This window comes from Myotis nattereri, assembly GCF_964212035.1.
Source record: "Myotis nattereri genome assembly, chromosome: 19".
Classification (NCBI taxonomy): Eukaryota; Metazoa; Chordata; class Mammalia; order Chiroptera; family Vespertilionidae; genus Myotis; species Myotis nattereri.
The window spans coordinates 5,454,161-5,468,904 of NC_138095.1; the positions used below are offsets into that span (position 1 = coordinate 5,454,161).

The 14,744-nt window shown below is 58.5% G+C and overlaps 1 protein-coding gene across 1 annotated transcript in view; it reads right to left on the minus strand.

Annotated features, from left to right (window-relative positions):
* Positions 1–11,334: 11,334 nt before the first annotated feature.
* SRRM4 (serine/arginine repetitive matrix 4) overlaps positions 11,335–14,744 on the minus strand; it is a 356,297-nt gene continuing 352,887 nt past the window's right edge. Inside the window, exon 15 of the mRNA XM_081113461.1 lies at positions 11,335–13,504. Coding sequence (XP_080969587.1) covers positions 13,255–13,504 — 250 coding nt within the window. The 3' untranslated portion in view covers positions 11,335–13,254. The remainder of the gene's footprint in view (positions 13,505–14,744) is intronic.

Genomic DNA, 14,744 nt, shown 5'->3' on the forward strand with positions numbered 1-14,744 from the left:
TGCCAGGCAGACAGACAGACCCAGGCTTGTCCTCACCTGACTCTGTGCCTTTGCTTTTCACGCAGAAAGAAACCCCATGCCCTCCCTCCCTCCCCAGCTCCTCGGCCTGCACCTTTGGGGCAGCCATGGTGGGAGGGGCTGGAAGGCCTCTGTGACTCCCTTAAAGGCAAGGGTTTCTGCAGGACGTTTCTGCCTCACGTTTTAGCTGCAATTCCAAGGGTTTGGAACTCTCTTCCGGGTGTGGGGACAACCCCGCCCCCACTGGGCTCCAGGCCCAGGAAGACGACTCCCAGCTCCCTCTCTCGGAGTCCCCAGAGCCAGCAGGTCTCAGCCATCGGGGCCCACAGGCTCCTGTCTTCTCTCCTTCCCTGGGCCCCACAGAAGACCTTGGCTCCCGAGGGCAGAATTACTGGGTGTCCTGTTCGCAGCAGCCCCACCCCCCGGGCCTGGAAGGGTGCCTGGTGCCTTGCGGAGCTCAGTGTATCTTGGCCGAGTAAGAAGTGTTAGCAACCCTGTGCAACCCTGAGACCCCACACACAGTGACAGCTCTGGGTTATTCACTGGCATCTCCCGAGCAAGTGCTGAGAAGGTGCCAGACCCCAAGCGAAGTGCTTTCCAAGCATGTTTTTATTTAATCTTCACATCAGTCCCCCTCCCCCCACAGAGGTTCCTATTATCATCATCCCATTTTACAGATGAGGAAACTGAGGCTCGAGGCATGATGTGACTTGTTCAAGGCCACCAGCTTGTGGGTTCTGAACCCAGCTGTGTCTGAGCGTGGGGCCCCGCGCTCTGCTTCTGCCGCACACCCATACAAAGCCAAATGGTTAATAAATCAAATAACAATCGCACGGTCCCGCCCTCAACAAGCCTGTGCCTCACGGTCCTACGAAGGTAACGCTATTGACTGAGCCCTAGCAGCCTCCTCTTATTGCCTCCGAAGCTCTGTCCAGGGGATCAGCTCCTCTGACCACCTCTCCAGAAAATTATAATAATCATAACAGTAAGAGTAGCAAGCATTAGTGCTTTGCACCAGTTGTGTTTATAGATGTCAACGTATGTATTCCTCACCCAAGTTGCTCTAAGATACAGTGGGGCCTTGACTTACGAGTTTAATTCGTTCCGTGATGGAGCTCGTAACTCAGATTACTCGTATGTCAAACCATTAAAGTGAACGAGTGAGACACGTGATGCCGGGCTGATGTTGTGGCGTTCACTGTGACTTTCGCTGCGCCAACTAGCGGTGGGGTGTCTGAAGCTGGCTCGTAACCCGAAGTTTAGCTCGCAACTCAAAGCAAAAAATCGGCCGAGAGACAGCTCGTATCTCGAAGAACTCGTTAGTCGGGACACTCGTAAGTCAAGGCCGCACTGTAGTTTATTCTCTCCACTCGAGGACGATAATACTGAGGCACAGAGAGGTTAAGTGACGGGTCAGGGTCACACAGCTTCTGAGCGGCAGAGCAGATACAGACCCAGTCGTCTGGCTGCAGGGCCCGGGCTCCCAGCCGCTGGGTGATTCTCGGAACAACACCCAAAACGAAGCCCGTGATTTGAGGCCCACTCGGCGCCAGGCTCTGCTAACGGCTCCACGCGCGTCACCTCTGCATCCTCACGGCACCCCCGGCGCAGTGGGACCTTGTCCACCTGCTTCGTGCCGAGAAGGCTGCGCGGAGCCCGACTCGCTGACCGGCTCCGGGGCAGCCCAGCGAGGCGTGTCTGGGCTCGCCGCGCGCGTTCACTCATAGTCACTCGTCCTTACACGCAAAGCGCCCGCGAGGCGCCAGCGAGGAGGCAGCGAGGGAGCCAGACAAGCGGCTGCTCTCATGTCTGTCCGTTAACAAGTCACCAAATCAACAGCGAAAGCCACTTCAGGTGCCGACAGGCCTATGGAGGAAACGCAGGTGCTGGCCACCTTTCTGATCCCGTTCCCTGCTGCCGCCCGCCCTCCCTCCCTCCCCCTCTGAGGCCCAGGGACCCCCTTCCTGCCCCAGACAGAACCACACACATTCCCGTCTGAGGACCCCACACCCTCCGCTGCCACCGCTGCCCGGGGCCTCCCCCACCTCCAGGCTGTCTCTCCTGACTCCCCTGGAATTCCACATCCTCAGAGGCGCCCCCACCCGCTTGCCCTGAGGCCCAGGCTCTCCTACGTAGTCATAAGCTACCCTCTGTCGTGTTTGCTTTCTGCCTCCTCCCTCTGAATGTCAGGCCATGAGGGCTGAGGGCAGGGACACCCGGCACAGGACCGGGCGCACATCGGGGCGCAGCCAGGCCCCGGGCGCCTGCTAGGTAGCACCTCCCTGGCGCCTGGGGTGGTGAGGAGCCGTGTAACTAGCTGTGGCTCCTGAGTGAGAAGCAGAAGCCAGGCCTGTGGCCACCGGTTCAAAGCGTTTGACATCATAGCGCATGGAGCCCGGCTGCCTCTTCCCTCTGCGTTGGTGCCAGAGTGGAGCGCCCTGCCGGCCAGCGGCCCGGGGAGAAGCCAGCCTCTGCTCCTCCCGGAACGAGGGCGTAGCCTGGACTGTCCCGAGGGGCTGCCCTCCCACCTCCGTCCTCGTGCTTCCTGGTGTAGCTCCAAGAGCGCATTCTCAGCACCCACTTCTGAGGGCCAGTCCCCTGCTCCTCCGCCAGGAGCCCGGCCGGGGGTGCGGTGCCTCTCCTCTCCTCTCCTCGGGTGTGGGCATTTCAGGGCCGTTCCGAGGCGCGTAGGCAGAGGGTGGCTCTGAGGCCTTTGGGGGGTGGGCGGGAGCTGGAGCGAGTGGCATTTTGACGCCCTTTCCCAGGCACCTCTGAGGTCGGGCAGAGCTGGTTCCACCAGTTGGTGACCATGACGCTAGGCAACTGCTTTGGAAACAAGTTTGTCTGTCGGTCTGTTTTGTGTTGCTTTTGGGTCTGGGAATTGGCAGCTGGCTCCTGGGTGGGTTCAGCCTGAGAGGGTGCTTGTGGTTTGAGCCCGGGGCGGGGTGGGGGGGGGGGGGCTGGAGAGGACGATAGAGATGGACAAGGAGGGCTATGAGCACACAAGACATCCTGTTTGCGGCTATTTCACCTGAATATAAGATGAGCTTTAGCTGTGAATAGCAGAGTCAAAATAACAGTGGCTGAAACAAGAGAGAAGTTTTTCTCCCTCATGTCCAAGCCCAGAGACTGTCTGGTACTGACATGGGGCTCCTACTCCACAAAGTCTAGAACAGAGACCGTCCCATCTTACTGTTTTGTCTCTGGGCTCCGTTCCCAAAGCCACCTCATGGACCGGAGAGCCACGTGCGTCCCAGCCATCACATCCACATTCCATCCAGCGAGAGGGGAGGAAGGAAGAAGAAGGAAGAAGCACACGCACAAAAAGCTATAGAAGTTTCTGAAAGCTACCACACCGAATGTCTGCCTATATGTCATTGGCCAGCGTTAGTCACATGGCCACACCTAGCTGCAAGGGAGGCTGGGAAGTGCCATCTGTACTCTGGGTGGCTATGGACCCAGTTAAAAATGGGTTTTATTGCCGAAACCGGTTTGGCTCAGTGGATAGAGCGTCGGCCTGCGGACTGAAAGGTCCTAGGTTCGATCCCGGTCAAGGGCATGTACCTGGGTTGCGGGCACATCCCCAGTAGGAGATGTGCAGGAGGCAGCTGATCGATGTTTCTCTCTCATCGATGTTTCTAACTCTCTATCTCTCTCCCTTCCTCTCTGTAAAAAATCAATAAAATATATTTTTTAAAAAAAAAAGAAAAAAAATGGGTTTTATTACTAGGGATGAAAGGGCAATGGCTCTGGGGAGGCGACAATCTCTGCCATAACCTGAGAGTCAAGACAGATTTTGCAAAGGATTCCAAGTTGGTTCCTTTGGGAAACTGGTGAGAAATATGTACTGTTCTGCACCCAAATGCTGATATTTTTATACATAAAAGCTTAGTGGGAGGTCATGGATTCCCTTAGGTTAAGATCACTTCATCCAGAAATAGGGTGGAGGTGAGGGAGACTGGAGGGAAAAAACGGTGTGTGTGTGTGTGTGTGTGTGTGTACTCCATATGGTTGGCGTTGTTTATTTTGGTTTTAGAGTCAGGAGTAGGTTGTGACAGGGACCAGCATTACACCTTGAGAAACGATTTGATAAATCCCGTTGGCAATGGAAGAAAAAGAAAGACAAAACGGGAAACTGCCCTGAGCCCGGGTCCGTGGTGGGCCACCGCGATAGAAGGTGCGGGCGGGACTCACGGTTCGGGGGCGCCGGCAGTGCCCCGCCCTCCCACCCGTGCACTGATGCCGGAACAGGTCTGGTGGAACGGATGACACGTCGGGGTGGGACACATGGGGCTCGCCCACTGCTTAGGAGGCTCTGGGTTCTTCTGCGTGGAGGAGACGTACGGAGGGCGGCAGCTGGGCGTGACTCTCTTGAGAATTTGGTGTTCCAGGTGCTTTGACCTTTTGCCCAGGTGACTTGGAACCATCCCAAAAATGTGGCATAAGCTTACCCGGGCAGCAGAAACCCCCTAATTTATTTTTTTAGTGTCAGTAATGATATTAATGCAATCAGGCACTGGACTAAGTGCTTTGCATGCAACAGCTCTCCTCATTTCTATGGCAACCTTGTGAGATTGGTACTTATCCTCATTGGAAACTGAAGAACTTGAAGCTCAGAGAGGTTAAGCCACTTACACATAGATACACAGCTAGGAGGTAGCAGAGCGAGGCTGGCACCTGGGTCTTCCTAACTCCCAAGTTCTCACTCTCAGACACTGCCTTAAATAACAACCACCACCAGTGGTTCCCAACATACAATGGAATATTACTTGGTCATGAAAAAGAACGAAATCTTACCCTTTGTCACACTATTGACGGACCTGGAGGCTACTGTGTTAAGTGAAATAAGAGAAAAACAAACACCACACGGCTTTACTTATACTTGTATGTGGAATCTATAGGAAAAAATAAATAAACAAAACAAACAAACTCATAGACAGAGAACAGACTACTGGCTGCCAGAGGGAGGGGGTGGGGGACTAGGTGGGAGAGGTGAGGGGACTGAGCACAGTTGGTGGTTACAGAGCAGTCCGGGGGGAAGCGCAGCGCAGGCAGCAGGCCGTCGTTACTGTAATTACCGTGTGTGGTGCCAGGTGGGGACTGGAGCTAGTGGGGGGTCACGTCCTAAGCTGTACAAATGCCTAACCCCCGTGCTGTACACCTGAGGCTAATATGTTATTGAATGTCAAGTGTAATTGGAAGATAAAAACATTAATTAAAAAATCACTTTATTCTCTAATTTCAGGACATAAACCCCAGAGCTGCCCATGGTGCTGGACTGGAAGCAGGTGCTCACGTCTGCCTGCTGTCTGCCTGCCTCGCTGCCTTCTCTCACTCCCAGGAGGGACACAGTCCCCAAGGGAGGAGCAGGAGAGCATCTGCAGCTCCCTGTGTGCGATGTGTCACTACTTGGCCAGCCCTCCGGGGGCACCGCACCCCCATCAGGTGAGCCCTCGGCAGCTCAGAGATGCCTGGGCTTAAAGGGAGGCCGGCTGGCGACCCGAGGCCGCTGCAGCCATGTGAAGGCTGCTGGGCCTGCAGTGGCTGGGGGCGGGGAAGGTGGACAGGCAGACAAGGCTGGTCCTCTTGGAGGCGGGCAGTGAACAAACACTCCAATTACCATAGTGATGAGCCCAGGGGAGGAATGCGTGGGGGCTGAAGAGCCCACAGGCGGGTGGAAGGTGGTCCTCTGGTCCCCCGCGCGCCCACACATGCCCCTGCCGGGGATGCCTCTATCCTCTCCTCTTTCCTGAGCCCCTTCCCTGGCCTGGGCCGCTCTCCTCACTTCCCCAGCATCAGCCCAGACATCAGTTTTTCCAGGGCGCTGTTGTTGCTGTAAGTCACCGTGACGACAGCTTGTAGCGCTAGGACAGCAGACTGGAGGCAGGTGACACCCAGGGGCCATGGAATGCAGTTCTCCATCCCGGCTTCGTGTGAACAGGACCCGGAACCCCTTCAGAACCCTGTCTGGCTCCCACCACAGCCGGTGTTCCTCCGGCGGCTTTGGAGAGTCACAGGGGCTCCGATGTCTGCCGGGGCCGAGGACCGCTGGCCTTAGCCAACCCCTGGTAACAGGTGGCGGAACCGGGTCCGGAAAGGGCTGCATTTGCTCAGGTCTCGAAACAAGCGGGCGGGAGTCTTGGCTCTTGCCTCGCTCATCCTCCTCCCACGCCTGCTGGTCTGATCCCTTCGCCCAGTGAAGGGCTGTGTGTGCCCCTGGGTGGCCATCCCTGGGCAGCTGCCCGACTGGGTGAAGGAGATGCCTCTCTGAAAGCTGGCCCCTCTCCCTGGCAGCCAGGGCGTGGAGCTGGGAGGGGGTGGGCACCTGTTCAGGACAGTCGCTGGAGGAACACACACACGGATTGCTGTAACTGGGAGCCAGGGCAGGAAATAGAAAGCTGGAGTCCTCCTGCTGACTCAGGGAGGGGAGCTGGCGACACCAGCAGCCTCCTGGCAGCCACGTTTCCTGGAAAAGGGCGTCAGGGACCCTCACGGAGGCTGGCTCTCCAGCGCCAGAAGGGAGGGCCGAGCAGAAAGCCTGCAGCCCACAGACCTGGGCTCAGATACCCACCAGCTCGGGGGTCTTCTGTGAGCCTCAGCGTTCTGCTCTGTCAAATGGGACTAGGTGGGGTCATTATGACAATAAGTTAAGGTAGGACAAGGCTTGGCACGTGCTAACTGATCCATAAAAGGTTATTATTGTTGTTATTACTATTCTTTACCGAGAAAACTTCGGAAGAGGACCCCTGTGTGGGAAGAAGTAAATTAGTGTGTGGGGCGGGGAGAGGGGAGTGATAGTGGAGGTTAGCACTGGATGTACCCCAGGGAGGGGTTCCCATCCCAGTGACCCCCAAGAGAGATTTCCCAGGGGCAGGATGCCGGGGTGGGGGTTGGGGGTGGAGGGAGTGGCGGGGGGACGGTGGGAGCCTGTTTGCTCGCTCTTTCTCCCCCAGCTGATAACCCCTCCCCGGTGTAGACAAGACCGTGCAGTTCTCCGGGGTTGAAATCACCTCCATAGCCCTGCGGTGGGGGTGGGGGGCCCAGGCCCCGCCTCCTGTCTGGCCCCTGAGATGACATGTCTTATCTCTGTGCTTGTGTGTATCGTATTTTTGACCCACATAGTGTTTGCGGGGGAGGAATGAGTTGAAACATTTTAAAAGTTGGGACATTTTTATCTAAAAACTCAGGTTTCCTTGAGAAAGGGTGAGATTTCTGCCTGGCCTGGGATTGGCCCCAGGTCCCCCAGGCTAGCCCCGTCCACTCCCTCCCGGCCTCCCGCCCCGTGTTTCAGCCCCTTCTCCAGGGCAGCAGCTTTGAAGCCAGGCACTGAGGACACTCGGGAGGCTCCACGGGGCCTTGCGGGCCTGGTCGGCCGTGGCCACGTGCACGAGCCCTGCCTGCAGGCGCCGTCTCGCTCAGGGGACAGAGACCACCCTGCTCACACCCGTCCCTGAGTGCAGGCCGGCCCCACTTATTCATTTGTTAGTCTCACCCCGGGACACATTTTCCATTGGTTTTGGAGAGAATGGAAGGGAGGGAGGAAGGGGGGAGGGGGAGAAAGAGAGAGATTGATTCATTAGTTGGCTCCTGCAAGCGCCTGACCAGGCCGGGATCAAACCTGCAACCTAGGTCCATGCCCTTGACCCTCGACCCCACTGAGCCACACTGGCCGCCTTTTTTTTTTTTTTTTGAGCCACCATTGCACTTAGTTCTCACAGAGGCTCGGGGCGGGGGTGCCGCTGTCCGCATTTACAGATGAGCAGCCAGGTCGCCGAGGGGGGGGCCACCCTGCTCAGTGCCACCCGACTAGTGGCGGCAGGGTCGCGCTTTAGGTCTGGTCTTTGGGTCCCAAAGCTGCCCCCTGCACTGAACTTCCTCTTGCCCCTCGGGCTGTGCAGGAAACAGTCTACAGAGGAGACGGGTTCCTCGGGGCACGAGCCCAGTGCCGGGAGCAGAGGTGGGCAGGGGGTCGGGTCCGTGGGCCTGGTCCTGTCACCGCCTCCTGGCCTGGGGCAGGGAAGTGTTTTTGGAGCCCTGGTTCCCTCTTTGTCAGAGGGAGGACCTCACACCCTCTCCTAGGGTCGTGGGGGAGGATGGACCCAGCGCTTGCAAAGGCCCAGACAAGGCCCCCTGAGGCACGTGAGGCCTCCGGGCTTGTTCTGCAGCCTAGAGAAGTAAGCAAGGCGACAGTGTGGTCCCCTACCCCTCCCTCCCTCTCTCCCTCCTCTCCCCCCCCCCCCGCCCCCCAGTACGCACAGAGGACACCGGCTGTGGGTGCGAACACCGTGCTGTGGGACCTTTATTAGGACAGACCGGTGTTTCGTTCAGGCTGGAAATCAGGCCCCGGGATGGCTCTGCTTAGCTGTGAACCAGGAAGCTCGCAGGCGTGGCCGCTGGGTGCTGGGTGCCGGGGCCCAGGAGGCAGGAGGACGTCAGAGCTGCTCCCCTCTGACCTGGGTGTCCGGGGCAGAGGCTGGCTGCTCGGACTGAGCTGGGCTGGTGGTGGGTCCCTGGATTGGGGTTTTCCTGGTGGGCGTTCCCGCCCTGACGTGGAGAAATGGCCTTGGGGTTCGCGGAGCCCGCTGGGCTGATGTGGTAGATTCTGTTAGGTCCTCGGCTCATGACCGCTGGAGGTAACAGCTGAGAACAGGGAGAGAAACGATACAGCACAGAAGTCCTCAGGCACAGTCCGGGCCAGAAAGCACTCCTGAGAGATTGCGGGGCGTGGGTTCCGACAGCTCAGAACCCCTCCCTCCACGCTGCCAAGAACACGTAGGCCACACGCCGTTCTACAGACAGTAGGACTGAGACCCGAGACCCACCCCGCTCAATCCAGACACACACACAGGCTCATCTCCTTAGAAGATGAGGCACAGCTTTTCCTGGCCAGAGGAGAGGGATTACAGTCTTCTGTCTCTCACTTTTTTCTCCCACGGAGTTGTGACTTTTTAATAGAAGTTGGTTCGTGTGCAGGCATTTTATTCCTCAATTAATTTCCATCTAAATGAGGTTTTCCCGGAGTTAACCAGTGTTTCAGTTCCATTGGAGCTTAATTTGTATGACTGAAGCCTGCGTTGCTGCCAGTTCCAATTTGCTCGGTGATTCTCGCTCTCATTACCTGGGTGATCGCGCGCCCACGCAGGCGGCCGCACCCGGAGCTGGGAGGTGGGCCGATTTCCAAGAGCCATTCTGGGCGGGGGCAGTCCTTCTCCTCTCCTTTCCTGTCCTCTCCCCTCCCAACACCACTTGATAAATAGGAAATAAATTATTAAATAAGCCAAGTTCTGATAAGGGATCCCCTCATGGTATTTAGAATGCAAAACAATCACCACTAAAAAACAAAACAAAAAAAACCCTCAGAAAAGAAAAACAAACAAGCAAACAAAAGACAACAGCCACAGACAGTGGGGAGCAGAGGAGGCAGCTGCCTGGGCTCCCTGGTGCAGAGGGAGGGAGAGGTCCAGGAAGCTTTGCTTGAAACACTTAGCATCCCCCCACCCCCCGCGGGACTCAGGTGGCCAATGTGGGAGGGACGAGTGTGAAGGAAACCTGTAGGTTTTTAAAAAACTTTTTTATGAGACAAAATTTTATATTCAGCTGAAGAGAAACGCAAGATACATGCCAGGAGACTACTTTGGTTATCGGGGGTGGGGGGGTAGGGGGGGGGAATGTGGCAGAGGCAGCGACAGACGTGGCACTTGAGGGGAAGAAAATGCGTTCGAACCCTTGGCCACACCCTGAATTCTGGCCTCTTCAAGCAAACCCCTGGGAAAGACGGGTCCGAGTGAATGAGGGACGGGGCTCTCGGGGCCTGTGTCGTTCAAACACCTTGATTTCCTGCTGCTTCTGAAAGACCCGCTTTCCTTCAGAGAAGGGGAGCAGCACAGGATGCAGCCGCCCCGGTGGACCCCGAGCCTGGGCAGCTCTGACCAGGGGGCTTTTCCCTCTCAGCCCCGGGCACCCACAGGCGGCCTCAGGCTCCGCTCGATGCAGACCCTCCTTCCCGTGTCCCAGGCTGCGTCCCTTTTTTCTGTGTCTCGGGAAGTGGCTCTGCCTTTGAGAACCGCCCGGCCTCGGTGCACATGGGGATGGACTCGCAGACTCTCCCCCACTTCTCCACGTGGGAACCGGCCCTTCAGTGAACCCCGCAGCAGGGGGCCAGGGCTTCAGGTGTTGGGCCTCAAGCCACGTCTCCCTCCCCTCTCCGCTCTGCCTGTGAGGTTTCTGCATCCGCCTCATCCCCTGGAAGCGCAGCAGGACGCGGGGAGTGTGAGGACAGGGGCCGCACACCCAGTGAGAGGAGCCCCAGGGGCCCCGAGCAGCCTCCGGCAGCGTTCCCAGGCCGGGCTCCCTCGCTCGGGACGCCTGGGCGCAGGCAGGTGAGTCACATTGCCAGGGCAACGCCAGGGCAACGCCAGGGCAACGCCAGGGCTGTGGCAAAATCTCACCAAACCCAGCGCTGAGCCAGGCCAGCGACCGTCCCGGGCCGGCACGGTGACTGTGGGAGGGGAGCCGTCTCCAGCCACAGACCCCGCTGGCTGGGCCTCTGGGTCCCGGGTCCCAGGATGGGTTCTGAGGTGACCTTGGGGGGGACCCCTAGGTGCTCATTTTACTCCCTCCCCAGTTTCAGAAGCAGCTTTGTTCTCTCTCCTGACAGAGAGAAGAGGTCACACAAAGAGGCCTCCGCTTGGGGCGGGGTGTCGGCCGGGGTGACTGGCACCGGCAGAAAGGGCAGAGCGGTCTCAGGACGGGAGGAATGAGCCACGCCTGTCGGAAGTGGCGTCACTCACAGGAAGCCAGCCGGGTGCTGCGGGGATGCCCCGTGATCCTGCCACCAGCAGGTGCCCCGGGGCAGGGTGAGGCGAGGTGTGCACGTTCCCGGCCCCTTCCAGGATCTGAGCGCCTCGTCAGCTCCAAGTGCCACCCCAGCTACCACTCCTAGTGAACCCCGTGGCGCCCACCCTCCAGGGCCTCCCAAGCACAGGCAGCCGCCCGAGTCCGCACGACGGGGGCTGGGCGGCCACCACGCCTGGCACCACCTGCCCCCCATCAGTGCCTGAAGGACTTTCAGGGGCCCGACTCCGACTGTGGCGTTCCCTTCCTGCTAACGTCAGACTCCAGCCCCCACATGAGCTGTGACTGTCAAGCCAGCGCTCAGCTCAGAAGCCTCAGCCACTGACCTGGTGGGCAGGGGCGGGGGCTGAGGAATGAACCTTGGGGCTCGGAGCTCAGGGGTCTCACCTTCAGGGCGGAAGCCAACATCCCCACCCCCTCCGCCTCTCAAATCCCATCCAGAGAGACACTAGGGGAAAGGCGTGAGATGCACAGAAATACTTTAGAAAACCCTTCCTCCCCCCACATACACACACAGCCTCTCCATATAAATAAATAAATAGGGAATACTGCTGATGGCGGCGCAGCGAGATCGCATCACATAAATAAATAAATAAACATAAATACGTAAAATAAATAAAAGGCTGCTGGCAGCCAGGCCAGGCGGTCCCCTGGGCCTCTCGCTTCTTCCCGAGGAGGCGCCGTGGCTCCGGGAGCCTCAGTCTCCGTGAAGGGGGTGGCGTCCAGCGGGGTTCCGGGTGGGGAAGAGGGTTATTTACAGTTTCTGTACATGCCTCCCGGCACCTGCCGTCCGGCCTCTGGTGACAGCATTGGCATCCGTAGGTCTTGGCGGGCGGGGGCCGGGCCTGGGCCAGAGGCGTCCTGGGAGGCCAGGTCCTTGCGCTGCCCGCAGGGTGCGGGCTTGGGGGGTCGCAGGGCAGCTTCTGGCCCCTCAGGCTGCTGTGACGGGAAAGACTGGGGAGGGAGGGCTGTTGCTTCAGAAAAAACATGTTTTTCTTCCAAATGTTTCCCCTGAGGTGTGAGGGGTAAAGGATGCTGGTCCCTGCTTCCCCACAGCTGAGAGCGGTCTCTCGCCCTCCCCATGTCCTGTCCCGCTGCTGTGGCCACCACACACGGGAACCCGCCCACCAGGCTCCGGAGAGCCGGTCGGCTGGCGAGGGGCTGCCCGGGGTTTATTTCAGGATCCTCTCTCACCCCGTCCGCTGCCTTCTGTCACGAAGCAGCTGCTGGTGTTTGTGTGTTAGAGATCAGCTTACCCACTGTCCAGCCCTGGGCAGGGGGCGGGGTGGAGGGCAGAGTAGGGTGGGGTTTCCTCCACTGACAAGGAACTTCAGAAGCCACTGGGCAGCCTTGGGCACGGAGCACCCCAGACCCCCAGGCTCTCCGGATTTGGGTCTGTCCCCCAAACTTGAGCTGCTATGCCCCATCCTAGCAAAATTCCTGAGAGGCAAAGGGGGAGGCATAGGCCGAGGTGGGTACTCAGCTGCACTGGGCAGGATCCAGGGTGTGGCAGTCTGGGGGAGAGGACGGGGCAGGCAGGCGCCAACCAGAGGGCAAGGCCCGACGGGCTGGCGCTGGGGGATGGGAGCTGACCAGGGCACTGGGGAATGTTCGGCAGATGGTCCCGTGGAATTAAGCTGGTGCCAGCTGGTGGGGCTGTGGCCCTGCTTCCTGCCTATCTGCTGTGTCCTTTCCCGGGAGGTTGCCGGTCCCTGCGAACAGCCCAGAGGCATTGTGGGTGAGCCAGGGTGGCCTCTCGTGCTAGAACCTGCCGGGCCCCTTCTGACCCGCGGGCGCACTGGAGCCGCAGGCCCTTCCTCTGTGTCTGCATCCCTGGGCAGAGGGCCCTCCTCCCAACTGAACGCCCGCATCCCTGCTCACACACGGCCCTTCTTCTAGGACTCAACAGCCTCTAGCCTTTGCTCTGGCCAGTTTGGGGGTGAAAGGCCTGACCCTCTCCTGCAGCTGAAGTGCCCTTGGTCTCTTCTCTTGCCCCCCACCCCACGCCTACCCCCACGAGGGATCCGTAACCCTGAGCCAGGAGCCGGTTGGAGCCTGGGAGCAGGTGTCAGTGGAGCCATCTCTGCATGCCCCTGGCCAGGCCCAAACGCTGCAGTTATGGCCCCGCTGCTGCTTGCAGAGCCTTGAGGGGTGTGTGCCAACAGAGGGTGGTCTCTCCATAGGTCCAGGCTTGAGTTGAACCCAGGGTGGCGCTGGTGGAGGCTCCTAGCAGCTGGATGTAGAGGCCGATCGCTCTTTTCCTCCTCCCAGGAGCTCAGGAAGGACAGGGTCCAGGAGCCCTCAATGTCTGTCACCAAGAAGGCAGGGTGGGCAGGGAGGGGAGGGCCCGCCCGCAGGCAGCTGGCTCCCAGAGGGCCTCGCTTAGCGCCTCGTGCTGGAGTCGCTGTCTGCGGAGCTGGAGCTGCGGCTGCGGCTGCGGGAGCCCAGGCTGGGGCTGCGGGAACTGGAGCTGCTGCTTGTGCGGGTCCGGCTGTGGCTGCGGCTGCGGCTGCGGCTGTGGCTGCGGCTGGCGGAGCGGCTGCTGCTGCCGCTGTACCAGGAGGAGGTGCTGCTGAGGCCGCTGGACGAGGAGGGGCTGGGCCGGTAGTAGGGGATGGGGCGTTTCCGGGCGCTGCGGAGACCAGAGGGAGAGCCTGAGGGCCAGACTCCTGCCTCCGCCCCAGCCTGAGCCTGTCCCAGGGGAGAGAGAGCCGGCCCTTCCGTTCCCCAGCCCCTTGTGACCTGATTCTTCCCTGGCAGTTCCGAGTGCCAGGGAGACAGACCTCATGCTGACAAGTCCTAAAAAGTGGTCATTTCACTTTTTAACACACCAGGCCCGGAGCTCAGAGCCTCCAGCTGGCCACGGGGTCTACATTAAACTTTAATCCTAGTTTGGTTATTTTTACTTGGACTAGAACCTTCTATTTATGGCAGGGAAGGACAATTTTCCATTTATTGTAGTGTCTCGGTTTCCTTTTTAAAGAAATGTATGGCCCTCTAAAGCAAGGGCAAGTCTATTTAGAGAAAATTAAGTAAACACTAGGACACTTAGCAGACAAGGCAAAGGTGGGGGTGACTGGTTTGGGAAACACTGATGAGTTCATCGGATGGACTATTTGGGGTTGACCAAGGAAACCCGAGTCTTCGGAAACGCCACTCTCATGGCATCAGCCTTCCTCTCCAGCGGTTCTCAACCTGTGGGTCGCGACCCCTGAAAATACATCCTGCATATCAGATATTTACATTACGATTCATAACAGTAGCAAAATTAGTTATGAAGTAGCAACGAAAATAATTTTATGGTTGGGGGTCACCACAACATGAGGAACTGTATGAAAAGGTCGCATTAGGAAGGTTGAGAACCTCTGCTCTAAGCCGACCCACAGACATGGCAGTGGGTGCAGGAGTTCCCTCCTTTGGCACAAGTTCTTTTTCCTTCTCCAGGCCATGAGGGGGCACCCCTGCCCTGTGGGTCTCTGGACTGATCCTTGCAGGGTCAGTAGGCAAAGCCCTGTAGCCAGTCTGAGGGCAGCACTCAGGCATTCGCCCAGCTTTCAAGGCCTGAGAAAGTGCGTCCACTCAGACGCCGGGCTTCTCTCCTCTAAGACCGTACCTGCCACAGAAAACTCGGCACCGGACCAGCAGTCCATAGGAGGGTGCAGCGGGGCCTAGTGCTCTGCATTTACATTCACCAGGCACGTCCACGTCTCTGTCTCCTTTCACTCCAGCTCATGATACTCCCGGGAAATTTCCTCCCATATTTCCTGGGTGAGAACTTCCCCGTTCCCCTGGGAAGTGGCATGGCCAGGATTCCACTCCAGAACCAGGACTTTCCTCCTCACCTCCCTGTAAACACCTTTAAACTTAACCCC